Genomic DNA, 15,747 nt, shown 5'->3' with positions numbered 1-15,747 from the left:
TCAGCTCTTCCAGGGAGACCAGCCTCCAGAAGGTACAGAGGGACCTGTGGTGGTGGATTCAAGTGGGGACGAGTTAATACTTTGTGAGGATGAGGATGTACACACTGAAGAGGGTGAGGAATCGGTGGATGAGGAGGATGAGGATGACATCTTGCCTCCGTAGAGCCAGTTTGTGCAGGGACACATTAATTGCCAGCTTGTTTTGTGGGGGCCCAAACGAACCAATCATTTCAGCCACAGTTGTGTGGCAGACCCTGGCGCTGAAATGATTGATTTGTTAAAGTGTGCATGTCCTGTTTATACAACATAAGGGTGGGTGGGAGGGCCCAAGGACAATTCCATCTTGCACTTCTTTTTTTTCTTTGCATTATGTACAGTTTGGGGCCTAGTTTTTCTAACTGCCATCCTGTCTGCCACTGCAGTGTCACTCCTAGATGGGTCACGTGTTTGTGCCGCCCACTCGTGTCGCTTAGCATAGTCATCCAGCTACCTCGGTGCAACCTTTTGGACATGAAAACACTATTGTGAGGTGTGAGGTGTTCAGAATAGACTGGAAATGAGTGGAAATTAAGGTTATTGAGGTTATTAATAGCATAGGAGCAGAGAAACCAACAAATTCTGTGATTTTAGCTGTTTTTATGCTTTTTAAAAAAAAAATACAGATCCAAAACACAAAACCCAGAACCCAAAACACGGAAGGGTGGTTTTGGCAAAACCAATCCAGATCCAAAACACGAAGAAAGATCCAGATCCAAAACCAAAACACGAAAAGTGGCCGGTGCACACCCCTAATTTAGAGCAATTATATCTGTATTACCAGTGTCAGTTACAGGCTCTGCATTACAATCATCTGTGTGTCCTCCTCCTAGACTGTAGATGGCTGTGATGTGAAGAGCGTGAACATCCAGTGGCTCCGAGCGCAGATGGGTATCGTGTCCCAGGAGCCCATGTTGTTTGACTGCAGCATAGCGGAGAACATTGCCTATGGGGATAACAGCAGGAAGGTGCCACAAGAAGAGATAGAAAGAGCAGCCATAGCGGCCAATATCCAGAGATTCATTGAATCACTCCCGGATGTAAGTCTCTGGCCTGTTCCTGTAACGTCTCATCGCGCTGGTAGAATATGTGTTCTTAGTAATGATTGCATATAGAGTAGTCCGCAACTCCATCATGGACTTGTGACTGTAGGGGGCATATTTGGGTGCTAATGGGGCGTTTGCAATTTAGGCAACTTCAAAGAAGGTGTGTTGATGGAATTGCAGGCTATGCAGATTTGGAATTGCAGGCTATGCAGATTTGTGTGTACATGTAAGTGTGCCCATTTTTGAGACAGATTATTTCAACCTAGTATATAAAGTAGAGCTGGTGCAAGTGCGTCACTCCCCTAGTGACACCATTGATCACAGACTCAGGGAAAAGCCGCTCAAAGGGGGGGGGGGTCTCCCCTGTTTACTGGGAGTGGCAAGGGCAGGACCATGGACGCAGATTCCTGGCCTCGCATGGTGACCAGGCTTACTCAGCTGGCCAGCGCCCTCCAACTTTGCGACTGATGGTCTGTGATCCCACTGCTATGACCGATGGTTGTGGTGTTGGACAGCGCCGGCCAGCTGAGTAAGCCTCAGATTACGCAGGCTGGTAGGCATACGAGGCCAGGAATCTGCGTTCATGCATGCTACCACTACCGGAAAACCGGGAGTGATACGCCTCCATGTCCAGGAACGCAGGCCATCCCACGCCCCACGCCCTGCACGCCCCATAAACACCTCTGCCTGTCAATCAGGTAGAGGCATACGGGTACCTGTGTGCAATCATGCAGGACCCATTCTGCACATGCACAGAACGGGTCCAATTTCCGATAATTAGGAATCTGCGTTCAGCAGTGGTCTTGCGTGCCCTGCTGAATCGGGCCCTTGGTTGCACACAGATGTACAAATATCGCACACCCCAGTGGTCTGCGTACGATAGCAATACAGTAGTCTTATTTGTGCAAAGACGACGCACATTTTGAGAGAAAGGACGCTTGGCACGGCTGTTTTATCTGGGACTCGACGCACCAAGAGGGGCTATTTGGCGCGTCTGAAACCACAGTATAAAAGGAAATATCTGAATGAGACATGGGGCCTGATTCAGACCCACTCGTGAGCGGCTGTCCGCTCGCAAGTGGGTCGATGGTCTGCACTGCGCATGTGCACGACGGAGGGAGCTCCGTCGTGCGCATGCGCGAGACGCGACGAGCGAAGGACTTTCCTTTGCTCGTTGTGTCTGATCAAAGGGGGCGTGCTGTCGATGTTGATTGACAGCACGCCCCCTTTGGTGGGCGTGCCGGGGGCGTGCCTCCCACTCCGGGCCTTACGGTTGAGAAACTCAACCGCAGGCTTCGGCTCGCAGTGGCGATGGTCGCGATGGTCAAGACCATCGCGACCATCATCCTGCACGCTCGTATATGCTGTGGGTGGTGACCCACAGCTATACGAGCGTCCAGGAGGACGCTCCATAATTATGGAGGTGGGCCCTGATTCAGAGCGAGCGCTCTGGTCAGAACGTCCGGCTCTGAATCAGGGCCATGATCCCTAAGTCATTGCTACCTTGTCCAACATGAATCGTTGAATTATTAAATATAGTGTATGTATTTAGAGTGACACCTAATTATTATTCTATCCCACCCACCCCCTTCCTTGGCTTTGACAGAAATACAATACCTGTGTTGGAGATAAGGGCACCCAGCTCTCCGGGGGTCAGAAGCAGCGGATCGCCATAGCCCGAGCTCTTGTGCGTGAGCCCAAAATCCTCCTTCTGGATGAAGCCACATCCGCTCTGGATACAGAGAGCGAGAAGGTGAGATAGAACTCTGTAGACCGGCTGGATTTTGCACTGGCTGTCTATGGCTATTGTTAATATTAATCAAAGTTCAGTAGTTTGGTATCCACCACTGTAATTCATAGGGCTCTATTTACTACAATCCGCATATTGAATGCGGATTGTAGTGTGATATTACCGAGTGAATTTGCATTGCGAATTCAGGCAATATCACAGGGATTTACTATAAATCCCTTGCAGGGACAGAGCTTGCGATAAAGCTCTGTCCCTGCGGATCCCATCCGCACTCTAGTCGCGGTATTTTCGGAAAAAAATACTGCGACTAAGAGCCCGCGCATGCGCCGACCGACCACCGCTACTACCCCCCCCACCGACGCTAAGCCCCGCCCCCCGCGAACGCGGACCCCCGCGACCCCCCCTCCCCCCCCCCCTCCCTTCATTACACTTACCTGCATCCTCCTGGCCTCCGGTGGTCTTCTCCGGGCTTCCCGATCAGGTGATCTCCCATACTGCACTGGGGCCCGATCACCTGATGACCGGGCCCCAGTGCACTGTGGGAGACCAGCTGACAGGAGAGGAGCCATCACCGGAGGCCCGATCACCGGTCCCTGGATTCAGGTAAGTAAAAAAAAAAAATGTTTAATTTTTTTTTTTTTTTTTACAGCAATCAGCTTGCGGTCTATTTAGACCACATAGCTGATTACTGGTACCGGCTCCCGCCTCTGCTCTCCCCGTTAGAGCAGAGTGGGAGCCCGGTAACCGGGGGAGACCCTGGATAACGCCACCTCCAGGTGGCGTTATTATCACAGGGCTTCCCCCGGTATTTTTTTACAATTTATTTTTAGTAACTTGCACACAGATCACATTTCCCATTACAATTATGGGAAATGCGATCTGCTTTACTAAAAATAAGTGATACTGGGGGTTGGAGTAGAATTTTACTAATTCTACTCCAATTGCCCTGTAATAAATACAGGTGAAACTAAAATAATGTGAAAAGGGTGTGAAAACACCCTTTTTCACTTTATTTTAGTAAAAATAATGTTAATAAATAGAGCCCATAGTGAGTCAGATACCTAATTAACAGGGCAAATCTGGCCCTAAAATTTGTCAATTTTTTTAAAAAGAGTAAAGCATAGAAGTCTGGGCCAGTATAAACACCCAATGTATAGATATCTCTAACCAAGGAGGTGTGATCACTGTCCTTCTGCTGATTGCAGAATGCTGCCATGAGCCGGATCACATGGCTAATACTTCATTACACAACACAGTTCACATTCAGTAGTAACACCCGAATTCTAAATGTGTATAGAAGATCTGCTTCAACAATGCCAGATAGCTATACGGTAAAGGCCCCCATACATCAGCCATCTGAAAACCACAATTGAACAATTTGAAGATTTATTGCCCGATCTTAGGATTTCCCAATCGAGCAATCTGCGCCCATACATTACAGATCTTTTTCAGTGATTTGCAGATCGATTGCAGCAAACACAGATATGGCAATCTTGAAAGGCCCATCATTTTGCTAGAAACGGTCTGCAAATCTGCTGATCATGTACATACACTAGCAATCTACAGCCCCAATCGATCTGTGAAATCCAACATGTTGGACAATATGATTAAACAATTCCAATCACTTTTTGGTTGCTATCTGCGATCTGTGAAGCCCATACATTGCAGATTTTTATACACAATCGATTGCAAATTGCACGATTACTGCAATCCATCTCTGATGTATGGGGGCCTTAACTCTGTCTTACATTTGTTTCCGGAGTGACCAGGTCATAAGTGTTTTTACCCTTCCCTGCAGGTTGTACAAGAAGCTCTGGACAAAGCACGGGAAGGCCGCACGTGTATTGTGATTGCCCACCGCCTGTCTACCATTCAGAACGCAGATAAAATAGCTGTTATACAGAATGGGAGAGTTGTAGAACAGGGGACACACCAACAGCTGCTGCAGCAGAAAGGGGTCTATCACTCGCTGGTCACAATACAGCTGGGACCCACATGAGGAGGAGACAGCAGGAAAGGTCGATTACGGATTTGGATGTGTCAGAAATACGGTGCTTCTAAGGGAAGTGCCTTATGGAAATGTTGCATGTGTTCCACATACACGATTAACAGGGGTACGGAGAGGGGGAAGGCGCCTGTGTCAGTCCTGGTGGTTACAGGAGAGCTAAAGAGATTTGTGTGATGTCAAGAATAGTCAAAAAATATTAGTAATCAATTATTCAGAGTTAAAGCAGGAGGTGAAATCTCATTTAGCGCCACAGTTCAGTCACCCGCCCATCTTTGCTCCTCAACTACAGTATTCTGCCAAACCTCTGAGCCAGTGTCTTGTATATTCTGTCACTTGCAATAGACTACTTATATTTGTATAATCTGATTTAGAAAAATGCTGTCAACTGTTTTTGCTGCTTATTGTACTATGTTTTCTGACATCTGTAGCTGTGTGCACCGGATGGAAGGGATTTTTTACACTCTATGTAATCACCCTAATTTTTATTTCTATTGAGTTTTGGCAAATAACAAAAATACTGTAAGGGGTAAATTTACTAAAGTGAGAGTTTTTAGAAGCGAGTTTTAAAAGTGATGTTGCCAATAGCAACCAATCAGATTCTACTTAACATAACTAGCACCTTCTAGAAGATAATAGTTACAATCTGATTGGTTGCTATGGGCAACATCACTTTTAAAACTCACTTCTAAAAACTCTCACTTTAGTAAATTTATCCCTTAGTCTCTCGTCTCCCCATGAGTGGTGCAAATGTGGCTGCCGGGATTCTCACAAGTTGTAATCATTCCTATTACTGTCTCCAGCAGTTTACACAGTGACCCTTTGAAAGTTCAAAAGGGCTGTTTGAAGAAAGAATACGCAGCCGGCTACCTAAACTGGATGAAGTCAGAGCTTAGCGCTTATTGCATAAACCTAAAGAAGCCGTAATTCCTATAGAATCATAGTTGAGCCCTAAAATTGTCATTAGGTTAATCCAATAGTGACAGGAAAGAAAGTAGACTCTCTTTGTTAGGGGCACTCTTGTATTAATGTATTTGTGTAATTAATATTTAAATTTTAATTAAACATCATCATAAAAACTAGCGTCGAATAATATTTCCAACACTTCGAAATAGTGAAAAACATTGAATAATTATGTGATCTCATATGCGTTTAATGACCAATCTGTGGAGATCAATGTTAACACTGTACATATAGGTGTGATTTTTAAGTAGTAAATGTGGATAGGGATCCGTCCTCCGTATAATCACAATACGAACTCTCTACAATGTAACCTGGAACAAAATTGTTCTCCGTGAAATCAGACAATATTATAAAAAATGGGCAAATATTAGAAAAAATTTGAGCACATTCCTGTATTAGTATCAAAATTATGCTACTGAGCAATTTTACTTTACAGAATAATGCAATTAGACCATCTGGTAGCATCAGGGGTGTATTAAAAGAGGAGGGGGCCCATGTGCCTTCCCCGTCTGGAGCCCCCTCCTCTCTTCCCGGCGGCCGGCAGTGCACTGACCTCAGCAGTAGACTCTGGGCACTAGTCTGTGGCCAGAATCTACTGCGCATGTGCTGGTCACCGGGAAAGTGGCCGCGACAGCCATTTTCCAGGCGTTTTGTGCAGTGCTGCTACAGCCGACGTTAGGAGATAAGGTACCAGCCAATCAACTCCTAACTGCCATGTCACAGACTGTATTTGAAAATTGGCAGTTAAGCTGGGCATCCACTATACAATTTTCTGTCCGATATATGTCCAATCTGGCTGGTTGGAATGAAAACCTGGTAATGTATGGGAGCAAATGACAGTCGATCATTTGGTTTTAAACACTGGAAAACAGAAAAAGAACAATTGTTCAAATTGGTTACATTTGTGTTTTAACCAATTTGTCTGAACCACCATTTTTGGCAACTTTCCAGTGTTTGTGAGCAAATGGATGATTGTCATTTGCTCCCATACATTACCAGATTATCATTCCAACCAGCCAGAAGGAATCAGTAGTACTCCGCACATATACAGGCGAACCTGTGTCCCTGTTGGGAAAAATAAAAGTGTTTCTGAAATACAAAGGCAATACCCATAAGCTGTATTTATACGTACTTCCACAGGGTGGACCAGTGATATTGGGTCACGAATTGATAAAGAAAATTAAACTTGATTGGCATTCCATTCACGTTACAGCCTGCCACATCTAATGTATCCAGATGTGATGCAGCGACTAAATGACTTTCCAAATGGTTAGATGCAGCACAACCCATTTTCCAACAAGAGATAAGCACGTTAAAGGGCATTAAGGCCATTATAGAGTTGGATCCACATGCCGTTCCAAAGTTTCATAAAGCTCGTACAGTACCATATGCTATCCAACCAGGGGTTGAGGAGGAATTACAGGAACTGGAAGACTCTGGTATACTCTCCCCCATAGAATGGACTGAATGGGCTATGCTTATAGTTCCGAGAGTAAAGAAAGAAAAATCGAGAAGTATCCGCATTTACAGAGATTTCAAAATAACAATAAATCCAGTACTACGTACTGTACAGTATCCTTTGCCTACAATCGAGGATATCTTTGCAGCTCTCTCAGGGGGCGACTGCTTCTCCAAAATTGACCTAGCTCAAGTGTACTTACAGATGGAAATAGAGGCTGTGTCCAAGAAATACTTAACCATCAATACATACAAAGGTGTCACACGCCAGCCTGGAGACCCCAGAATCAGACCCCGTCGCTTACCTGTTCGGGCGCTGACCCGCGCTGTCTTCCGGCTCCCGCGCTGTACGCTCCTTCCTCATCTCTCAAGGCAGTCTCCGCTGTTGTCCTCTGGAGGGTCCCGCTGCTGTGCTGCTCTCACGACGGCTCCTGCTGACCGCTGGTCCCCACTGACTACCTCCAGGAAGCGCTGTCCTCCGGTCCATGGGCGCGGCCATCTTGGATTGCCCATGTGACCCCACTACCACCAATGAGGAGCCTTCTCCTTCTCTCTCAGCCTGTCAGCCTCCAGTGTCCACTACAAAAGGATCTCCTATGCTCACACAAGTTGCCAGTGCAACTAGTTTCTTAGTTTAACTAAGCAAGCCTTTCCACGGCTATCCAGCCGCTCCACGTAGCCACGGCTATCCAGCCACTCCACGTAGCTACTCAGCTACCAACGTCTACCCACGGCTATCCAGCCGCTCCACATAGCCACTCAGCTACCAGCGTCTACCCACGGCTATCCAGCCGCTCCACGTAGCCACTCAGCTACCAACGTCTACCCACGGCTATCCAGCCGCTCCACGTAGCCACTCAGCTACCAACGTCTACCCACGGCTATCCAGCCGATCCACGTAGCCACTCAGCTACCAACGTCTACCCACGTCTACCAGCCGCTCCACGTAGCCACTCAGCTACCCACATCTACCCACGGCTATCCAGCCGCTCCACGTAGCCACTCAGCTACCAACGTCTACCCACGGCTATCCAGCCGCTCCACGTAGCCACTCAGCTACCAATGTCTACCCACGGCTATCCAGCCGCTTCACGTAGCCACTCAGCTACCAACGTCTACCACGGCTATCCAGCCGCTCCACGTAGCTTCCTAGCTACCACGTTACTGCCGCATTCCTCTAACTCCTGTCAGTTCGCTGCACCCTCTCATGCGGAGAAGCTTCATTAGCCAAGTCTCCTCCAGCGAGCGTCTGCGCCAAGTAATACAGATCCAAGGCCCAGTCCGGGAACACAGCTCCTAAATTCCACGCTTGTGACAGTTTGCACTGGCCAAGATGGACTCGGCAAGTGGTCAAGGATCTGGGGTAGAGGCCTTGCAGGATGTACTATCCCGTCTGGAAAGACAGGAGACCTCTCAGGCCCAGTTGATCCAATTTATCCAAGATATGTCCTCACGCCTGGACAACATTCAGTCCTTACTGGCTCATCCCGCTCCCGCTGGCTCCCAAGCCGTCTCTCCTCCTGTGGTGTCACCTGCTCCTCCGGTTCTACCTCCTGCTCATCTTCAGCTCTCCCCTCCGAGCAAGTTCGATGGCAACCCCAAATTATGCAGGGGTTTTTTAAACCAATGCGAAATCCAATTCGAGCTACAATCCGCCAACTTTCCGACGGCCAGAACCAGGGTGGCATATATCATCTCTCTACTCTCTGGCCAAGCACTCGATTGGGTCTCGCCCCTTTGGGAGAAGTCGGATCCCCTGCTCTCCAACTACCCCGAATTTGTTGCCACATTTTGCAAAATCTTTGATGAACCCGGAAGAACCACTTCCGCATCAGCTGATATTCTACGCCTCCGTCAGGGCAGCAGGACCGTCGGCCAATACGTAGTCCAGTTCCAGACTCTGGCTTCAGAACTCAATTGGAACGAGGATGCCCTCATCGCTGCCTTCTGGAGTGGCCTTTCTGAAAGGCTCAAAGACGACCTAGCTTCCCGTGACCTTCCAACCAGTTTGGATGGGTTAATCTCTCTCTGCAACAAGGTGGATCTCCGTCACAGGGAGCGTGCCTTGGAAAGAGGCAGATTTGATCGTGGAAGGCCATGTCCAGTTTCCCGCTTACCCTCTCCTCCTCTGGGCGAAGAACCCATGCAGGTCAACCGCTCTCATTTATCGGCTGAGGAACGGCAGAAAAGGCAGAGGCAGAACCTCTGTATGTACTGCGGATCTCCTCAACATTTAGTTAAAACTTGTCCCATTCGTCCGGGAAACGCCTCCTCCTAACTTATGAAAGAGAGGTTAAGTTAGGAGTTGCCATTGAATCACAAAGGAAGTCTGATTCCACCATCCAGGCTCATTTGAAGTATCCTCGAGGTTCCAAAGCTGTATTAGCTCTCCTGGATTCCGGAGCGGCAGAGAACTTTGTCACTATTGACTTTGTCCAGAAACATCAAATCCCCATGGAAGCGTTGCCTTGAGTCATCACTTTAACCGCCATCGATGGTAGTCGCATTTCTAGTGGAACCATCACCCATCGTACAACACCACTTAAACTTACCATTGGGGTGCTCCATTCCGAACAACTATCCTTCCTAGTGATTCCCAAAGCCTCTCATTCTTTAGTCCTCGGATTACCCTGGCTACAGAGACATTCACCACAAATCGATTGGACCACCATGCAAATAACCTCCTGGGGTTCCAATTCCTTCAAAGGCTGCCTTCAGCGGGTAATACCTGTCAGATCTTCCATCGTACGGGATTCTACAGACCTGCCCAAAGCCTACGATGGGTTTCAGGACGTCTTTAGCAAACAGAGCGCAGACCTGTTACCTCCCCATCGTGATTGGGACTGTCCCATAGATCTGATTCGCGGGAAGAATCCTCCTAGAGGCCGAACCTACCCTTTATCTCTCCCTGAGACTCAGGCCATGTCGGAGTACGTTAAGGAAAACTTAAGTAAAGGCTTCATTCGACCTTCCACGTCTCCAGCAGGGGCTGGATTTTTCTTCGTAAAAAAAAAAGATGGTGGCTTGCGCCCGTGTATTGACTACCGGGGTCTTAATGAAATAACTATTAAGAATCGCTACCCTCTTCCTCTCATTACAGAGTTATTTGATAGAGTCAAGGGAGCCACAGTTTTTACCAAACTCGACCTAAGAGGAGCCTATAATTTAATTCGTATCCGTCCAGGCGACGAATGGAAAACAGCCTTCAGCACCAGGGATGGGCACTACGAGTATCTCGTTATGCCCTTCGGCCTCTGTAATGCTCCGGCCGTCTTCCAGTTTTTCGTCAATTAAATCTTCCGGGACCTTTTGTACAAGTGTGTGGTCATTTACTTGGACGACATTTTGATTTTTTCTCAAGACCTCCAAACTCATCGAGACCAGGTCAAACAAGTCCTTCTGAGGTTGCGGTCCAATCAACTGTTTTGCAAATTAGAGAAGTGTCTGTTTGAGGTCTCAAGTGTACCATTCCTGGGATAGGCCTTCAAATGGATTCGTCAAAAATACAAGCCATTCTTGATTGGTCTCTTCCTTCATCCTTAAAATCCATACAAAGATTCCTAGGATTTGCCAACTATTATCGCAAGTTTGTAAAGGGTTTCTCGACTCTGGTAGCTCCGATTACAGCCCTCACCCGCAAGGGAGCAGATCCGACTATATGGCCCGTCGAAGCTACCTCTGCATTTCAACTTCTTAAGCAAGCCTTCATCTCCGCTGCCATCTTAAAGCAACCAGACTCCACCCGGCCCTTTATCCTGGAGGTGGACGCATCCTCTGAAGGTGTCGGTGCAGTGCTCTCCCAGCGATTTACAGATGAAAAACTTCATCCCTGTGGTTTCTTTTCCCGGAAGTTTTTGCCTGCAGAAAAGAACTACACCATCGGAGATCAAGAGTTACTCGCCATGAAACTAGCCCTCGAAGAATGGCGATATCTTCTAGAAGGAGCTCATTACCCCATTACCATTTTTACTGACCATAAGAACCTCCTTTATCTTAAATCTGCAAATTGCTTGAACCCTCGTCAAGCCCGGTGGGCAATGTTTTTCTCCAGATTTAACTTCAAAGTCTCCTATCGCCCCGGTTCTCAAAACCTCAAAGCCGACGCACTCTCCCGTTCCATGACGAGCGACCCTGATCTACCCATGGAACAGCCCCAACCAATCTTGAATTCAGCTTTCTTCGCCTCTACCCAATTATCTTCTATACCCCCGGTTGGGAAGACTTTTGTCGCTCCGGAACTCCGCAAGAGGTTACTGCAGTGGGCTCATGCTTCCCGGTTCTCTGGTCACTTGGGTATGGATAAAACCCTAGAATTCATCCAGCGGTCCTATTGGTGGTCTTCGATGAAAAAGGACGTCAGGTCTTATGTGTCTTCATGCATCAAATGTGCCCAACACAAGATACCTCGGCGGGTTCCACACGGTCAACTCCAGCCTCTTGCAGTTCCATTTAAGCCATGGACTCACCTATCTATGGATTTCATCTCTGATCTTCCTCCATCTCGGGGCCACAACACAATTTGGGTTATCGTGGATCGTTTTTCTAAAATGGCTCATTTCGTACCACTTACTGGGCTTCCGTCCGCACCTCTACTCGCCCAGAGCTTTATAAAAGAGATCTTCAAGCTTCACGGCCTTCCTCAAGAGATCATCTCCGACAGGGGAGTACAATTCGTAGCGAAGTTCTGGAGGTCACTCTGCTCAGCCCTTCAAGTAAAACTCAAATTTTCTACCGCTTATCATCCCCAGACCAACGGTCAGACCGAAAGGGTCAATCAAGACCTGGAACAGTTCCTGCGCTCTTTTATCTCATCCTCCCAGGATGACTGGATTGAACTTCTTCCTTGGGCCGAATTTGCTCACAATAATCATTATCACATGTCCACCAGCTCAACTCCTTTTTTTACAGTTTTTGGTCAACATCCTCGAGTGCCAGATTTCCCTCTTCTTCCAACTTTAGATGTACCTGCGGCCAAAATGTTCCTTCAACGGTTCTCCAACATCTGGGAAAAGGTTCGTTCCTCTCTGACTAAACCGTCAGCCCGGTACAAGAGATTTGCTGACCGCCAAAGACGAGCGGTTCCAAATTTCCAACCTGGGGATATGGTCTGGCTCTCTACCCGAAACCTAAGACTCCGAGTACCCTCGATGAAATTTGCTCCGCGATTCATTGGTCCATTCCCAATCATCAATCAATCATGAATCCTGTGGCTTACAAGTTAAAGCTTCCTCCATTTCTTCGCATTCCAAGTTCTTTCCATATTTCTCTTTTAAAACCACTAGTCTTAAACCGATTTCAGAAGGTCCTGCCTAAAGCTTCTAGTGTTCAAACACAGCAGGGAGAGGAGTTCGAAGTTGACAGAATCTTAGATTCCCGTTGTCGATACAACCGTCTTCAATACCTCATCGACTGGAAGAATTATGGTCCGGAGGAACGAATCTGGATAAATGCCTCCGATGTCCATGCACCCTGTCTGGTCAAAGCGTTCCATATGAAATTTCCTCATAAACCAAGGAAGTGTCCGGTGGCCACTCTTGAAGAAGGGGGTACTGTTACACGCCGGCCTGGAGACCCCAGAATCAGACTCCGTCGCTTACCTGTTCGGGCGCTGACCCGCGCTGTCTTCCGGCTCCCGCGCTGTACGCTCCTTCCTCATCTCTCAAGGCAGTCTCCGCTGTTGTCCTCTGGAGGGTCCCGCTGCTGTGCTGCTCCCACGCCGGCTCCTGCTGACCGCTGGTCCCCGCTGACTACCTCCAGGAAGCGCTGTCCTCCGGTCCATGGGCGCGGCCATCTTGGATTGCCCATGTGACCCCACTACCACCAATGAGGAGCCTTCTCCTTCTCTCTCAGCCTGTCAGCTTCCAGTGTCCACTACAAAAGGATCTCCTATGCTCACACAAGTTGCCAGTGCAACTAGTTTCTTAGTTTAACTAAGCAAGCCTTCCCACGGCTATCCAGCCGCTCCACGTAGCCACGGCTATCCAGCCGCTCCACGTAGCTACTCAGCTACCAACGTCTACCCACGGCTATCCAGCCGCTCCACATAGCCACTCAGCTACCAACTACCCACGGCTATCCAGCTGCTCCACGTAGCCACTCAGCTACCAACGTCTACCCACGGCTATCCAGCCGCTCCACGTAGCCACTCAGCTACCAACGTCTACCCACGGCTATCCAGCCGCTCCACGTAGCCACTCAGCTACCAACATCTACCCACAGCTATCCAGCCGCTCCACGTAGCCACTCAGCTACCCACGTCTACCCACGGCTATCCAGCCGCTCCACGTAGCCACTCAGCTACCAACGCCTACCCACGGCTATCCAGCCGCTTCACATAGCCACTCAGCTACTAACGTCTACCCACGGCTATCCAGCCACTCCACGTAGCCACTCAGCTACCAACGTCTACCCACGGCTATCCAGCCGCTCCACGTAGCCACTCAGCTACCAATGTCTACCCACGGCTATCCAGCCGCTCCACGTAGCTTCCTAGCTACCACGTTACTGCCACATTCCTCTAACTCCTGTCAGTTCGCTGCACCCTCTCATGCGGAGAAACTTCATTAGCCAAGTCTCCTCCAGCGAGCGTCTGCGCCAAGTAATACAGATCCAAGGCCCAGTCCGGGAACACAGCTCCTAAATTCCACGCTTGTGACAAAAGGCATATTACAATATAACTGTCTTGTGTTTAGACCATCTTCCATCCCAGCACTATGGTAGAGAGCAATGGATCAAGTCCTACAAGGGATACCAGGTACACAATGTTACCTGGATGACATAATTGTAACAGGCAAAGATGAGGTGGACCATTTAATAATTTAGAAATAATATTACCCCGACTACAGGAATACATTTTTGCAAGAAAGCATTTCCTATTGTGGGTGTGTAATTGATAGAGAGGATCTGCACAAGTCGATTTATAAAATTGAGGCAGTACTGCACCCCATCCCCAGTCTGTGGCATATCTGAGATCTTACTTGGGCCTAGTGAATTATTACTAGAGATGAGCGGTTCGGATTCTGTGGAATCCGAACCGCTCCAAACATAGGGGATCCAAGTCCACCCGAACGCTGCTTGGGTGTTCTGTGAAACAGAGTTTTGGAAAATTTACAGTACATGAGGGTCACTTGGGCACAGTGAAAATGAAGAGTCTTGCTAGAAGCTACGTGTGGTGGTCAGGAATCGATGGTCAAGTCAAAACATTGACAAAAGGATGTGTAGGATGTTAAAGAGATCAAAATTCCCGTCACACCCCTTTGAATGGCCATCATTTCCATGGCAGCGTGTACATATTGACTTTGCTGGTCCATTCATGGATGGCATGTTTCTTATTGCAGTGGACGCTCACTCAAAATGGCCAGAGGTAATAAAGATGAAATACACTACATCTGAGAAATTGCTGTTCTGCGAACCATCTTTATTTATTTATTTATTTATTAACAGTTTCGTATAAAGCGCAGTATATTCTGTTGTGCTTTACAATTTGAAACAACATTAATAGAACAAGACTGGGTTGTAAGAGACAAACATAAAGGTAAGAGGGCCCTGCTCACAAGCTTACAAGGTGTCTTTGCCAGAAATGGTCTATAGGAGCAAGTATGCAGTGACAATGGGCCACAATTTGTGTCCACAGAATTCAAAAAGTTTATGCGATACAATGGCATTAAACATTTACAGCTCCACACCATCCAGCCACTAACGGTTTGGCTGAGAGATTTGTACAAACATTCAAAAAAGCTACAAAGTCCATGCACCATGAACATCTGCCTTTGCAACACAAGATTGACAACTTCCTGTTAATATATCGTAGAACTGAGCATTCCACTACGGGTCTTATGCAACGGAACTTGCAGCCTCAATGGGACTTGATAAAACCGGAAGTGAGAAGAAAAGGTACACGACAAACAGTTTCAAACTTTTTATCAGAAACCTACTCGGACCTATGACATTGGTCAAGAGGTGCTTGTCCCTGATTATAGAGGAGACAAATGGCAACCGGGAATAGTTTCTCCCAAATTTGGCCCTCTGATGTACGTGATTGCAGTGGGAGGAGAATTGTGGTGACGCCACATTGATCAAATAATTGAGACCTGGAGGCAAACTGACTGTACGTCGACACCTGGACATACCCAAGCAAGTGATGTGGGCATTTATGTATACCCCTCTGGGTCTGCTACAGAGACTGTTCCTGACACTGTAGAAAATGTATACCCCTCTTGGTCTGCTACAGAGACTGTTCCCAAGCCTGTTAAAGAGTCACATGAGCATGAGGTTCAACAACTGATCCTGAATCTTCTAGTGTGATTTCGGTGGAGAAGCCTGCACTCTGGGATTTAAACATGGTTACCCAGACAGAGTTCATAGGGCACCCCAAAGGCTTGATTTGTAGCCTTATGGGCTAACATATACATTGCATGGTGCTAACCTCTTTCTATGTCTGCATTTATCTAAGTTGGAAGGGGTTTGGTGTATATGGTTCCCATTGCTTT

The 15,747-nt window shown here is 47.7% G+C and overlaps 1 protein-coding gene across 2 annotated transcripts in view; it reads left to right on the top strand.

Moving 5' to 3' along the window:
- The window catches only part of LOC148473420 (ATP-dependent translocase ABCB1-like), a 90,830-nt gene extending 85,438 nt beyond the window's left edge, over nucleotides 1-5,392 (top strand). For both annotated transcript variants that reach the window (XM_088459602.1, XM_088459601.1), the window contains exons 26-28: nucleotides 870-1,076; nucleotides 2,689-2,835; nucleotides 4,631-5,392. In XM_088459602.1, the coding sequence (XP_088315728.1) occupies nucleotides 870-1,076; nucleotides 2,689-2,835; nucleotides 4,631-4,831 (555 nt within the window). In that variant the 3' untranslated portion in view covers nucleotides 4,832-5,392. The remainder of the gene's footprint in view (nucleotides 1-869; nucleotides 1,077-2,688; nucleotides 2,836-4,630) is intronic.
- The last annotated feature ends 10,355 nt before the right edge of the window (nucleotides 5,393-15,747 follow it).

This window comes from Taudactylus pleione, unplaced genomic scaffold (assembly GCF_031769625.1).
Source record: "Taudactylus pleione unplaced genomic scaffold, aTauple2 ptg000916l, whole genome shotgun sequence".
In the NCBI taxonomy this organism is placed as follows: Eukaryota; Metazoa; Chordata; class Amphibia; order Anura; family Myobatrachidae; genus Taudactylus; species Taudactylus pleione.
The sequence above is the reverse complement of the archived record's forward strand: the minus strand, read 5'-3'. Positions and strand labels throughout refer to the sequence as shown.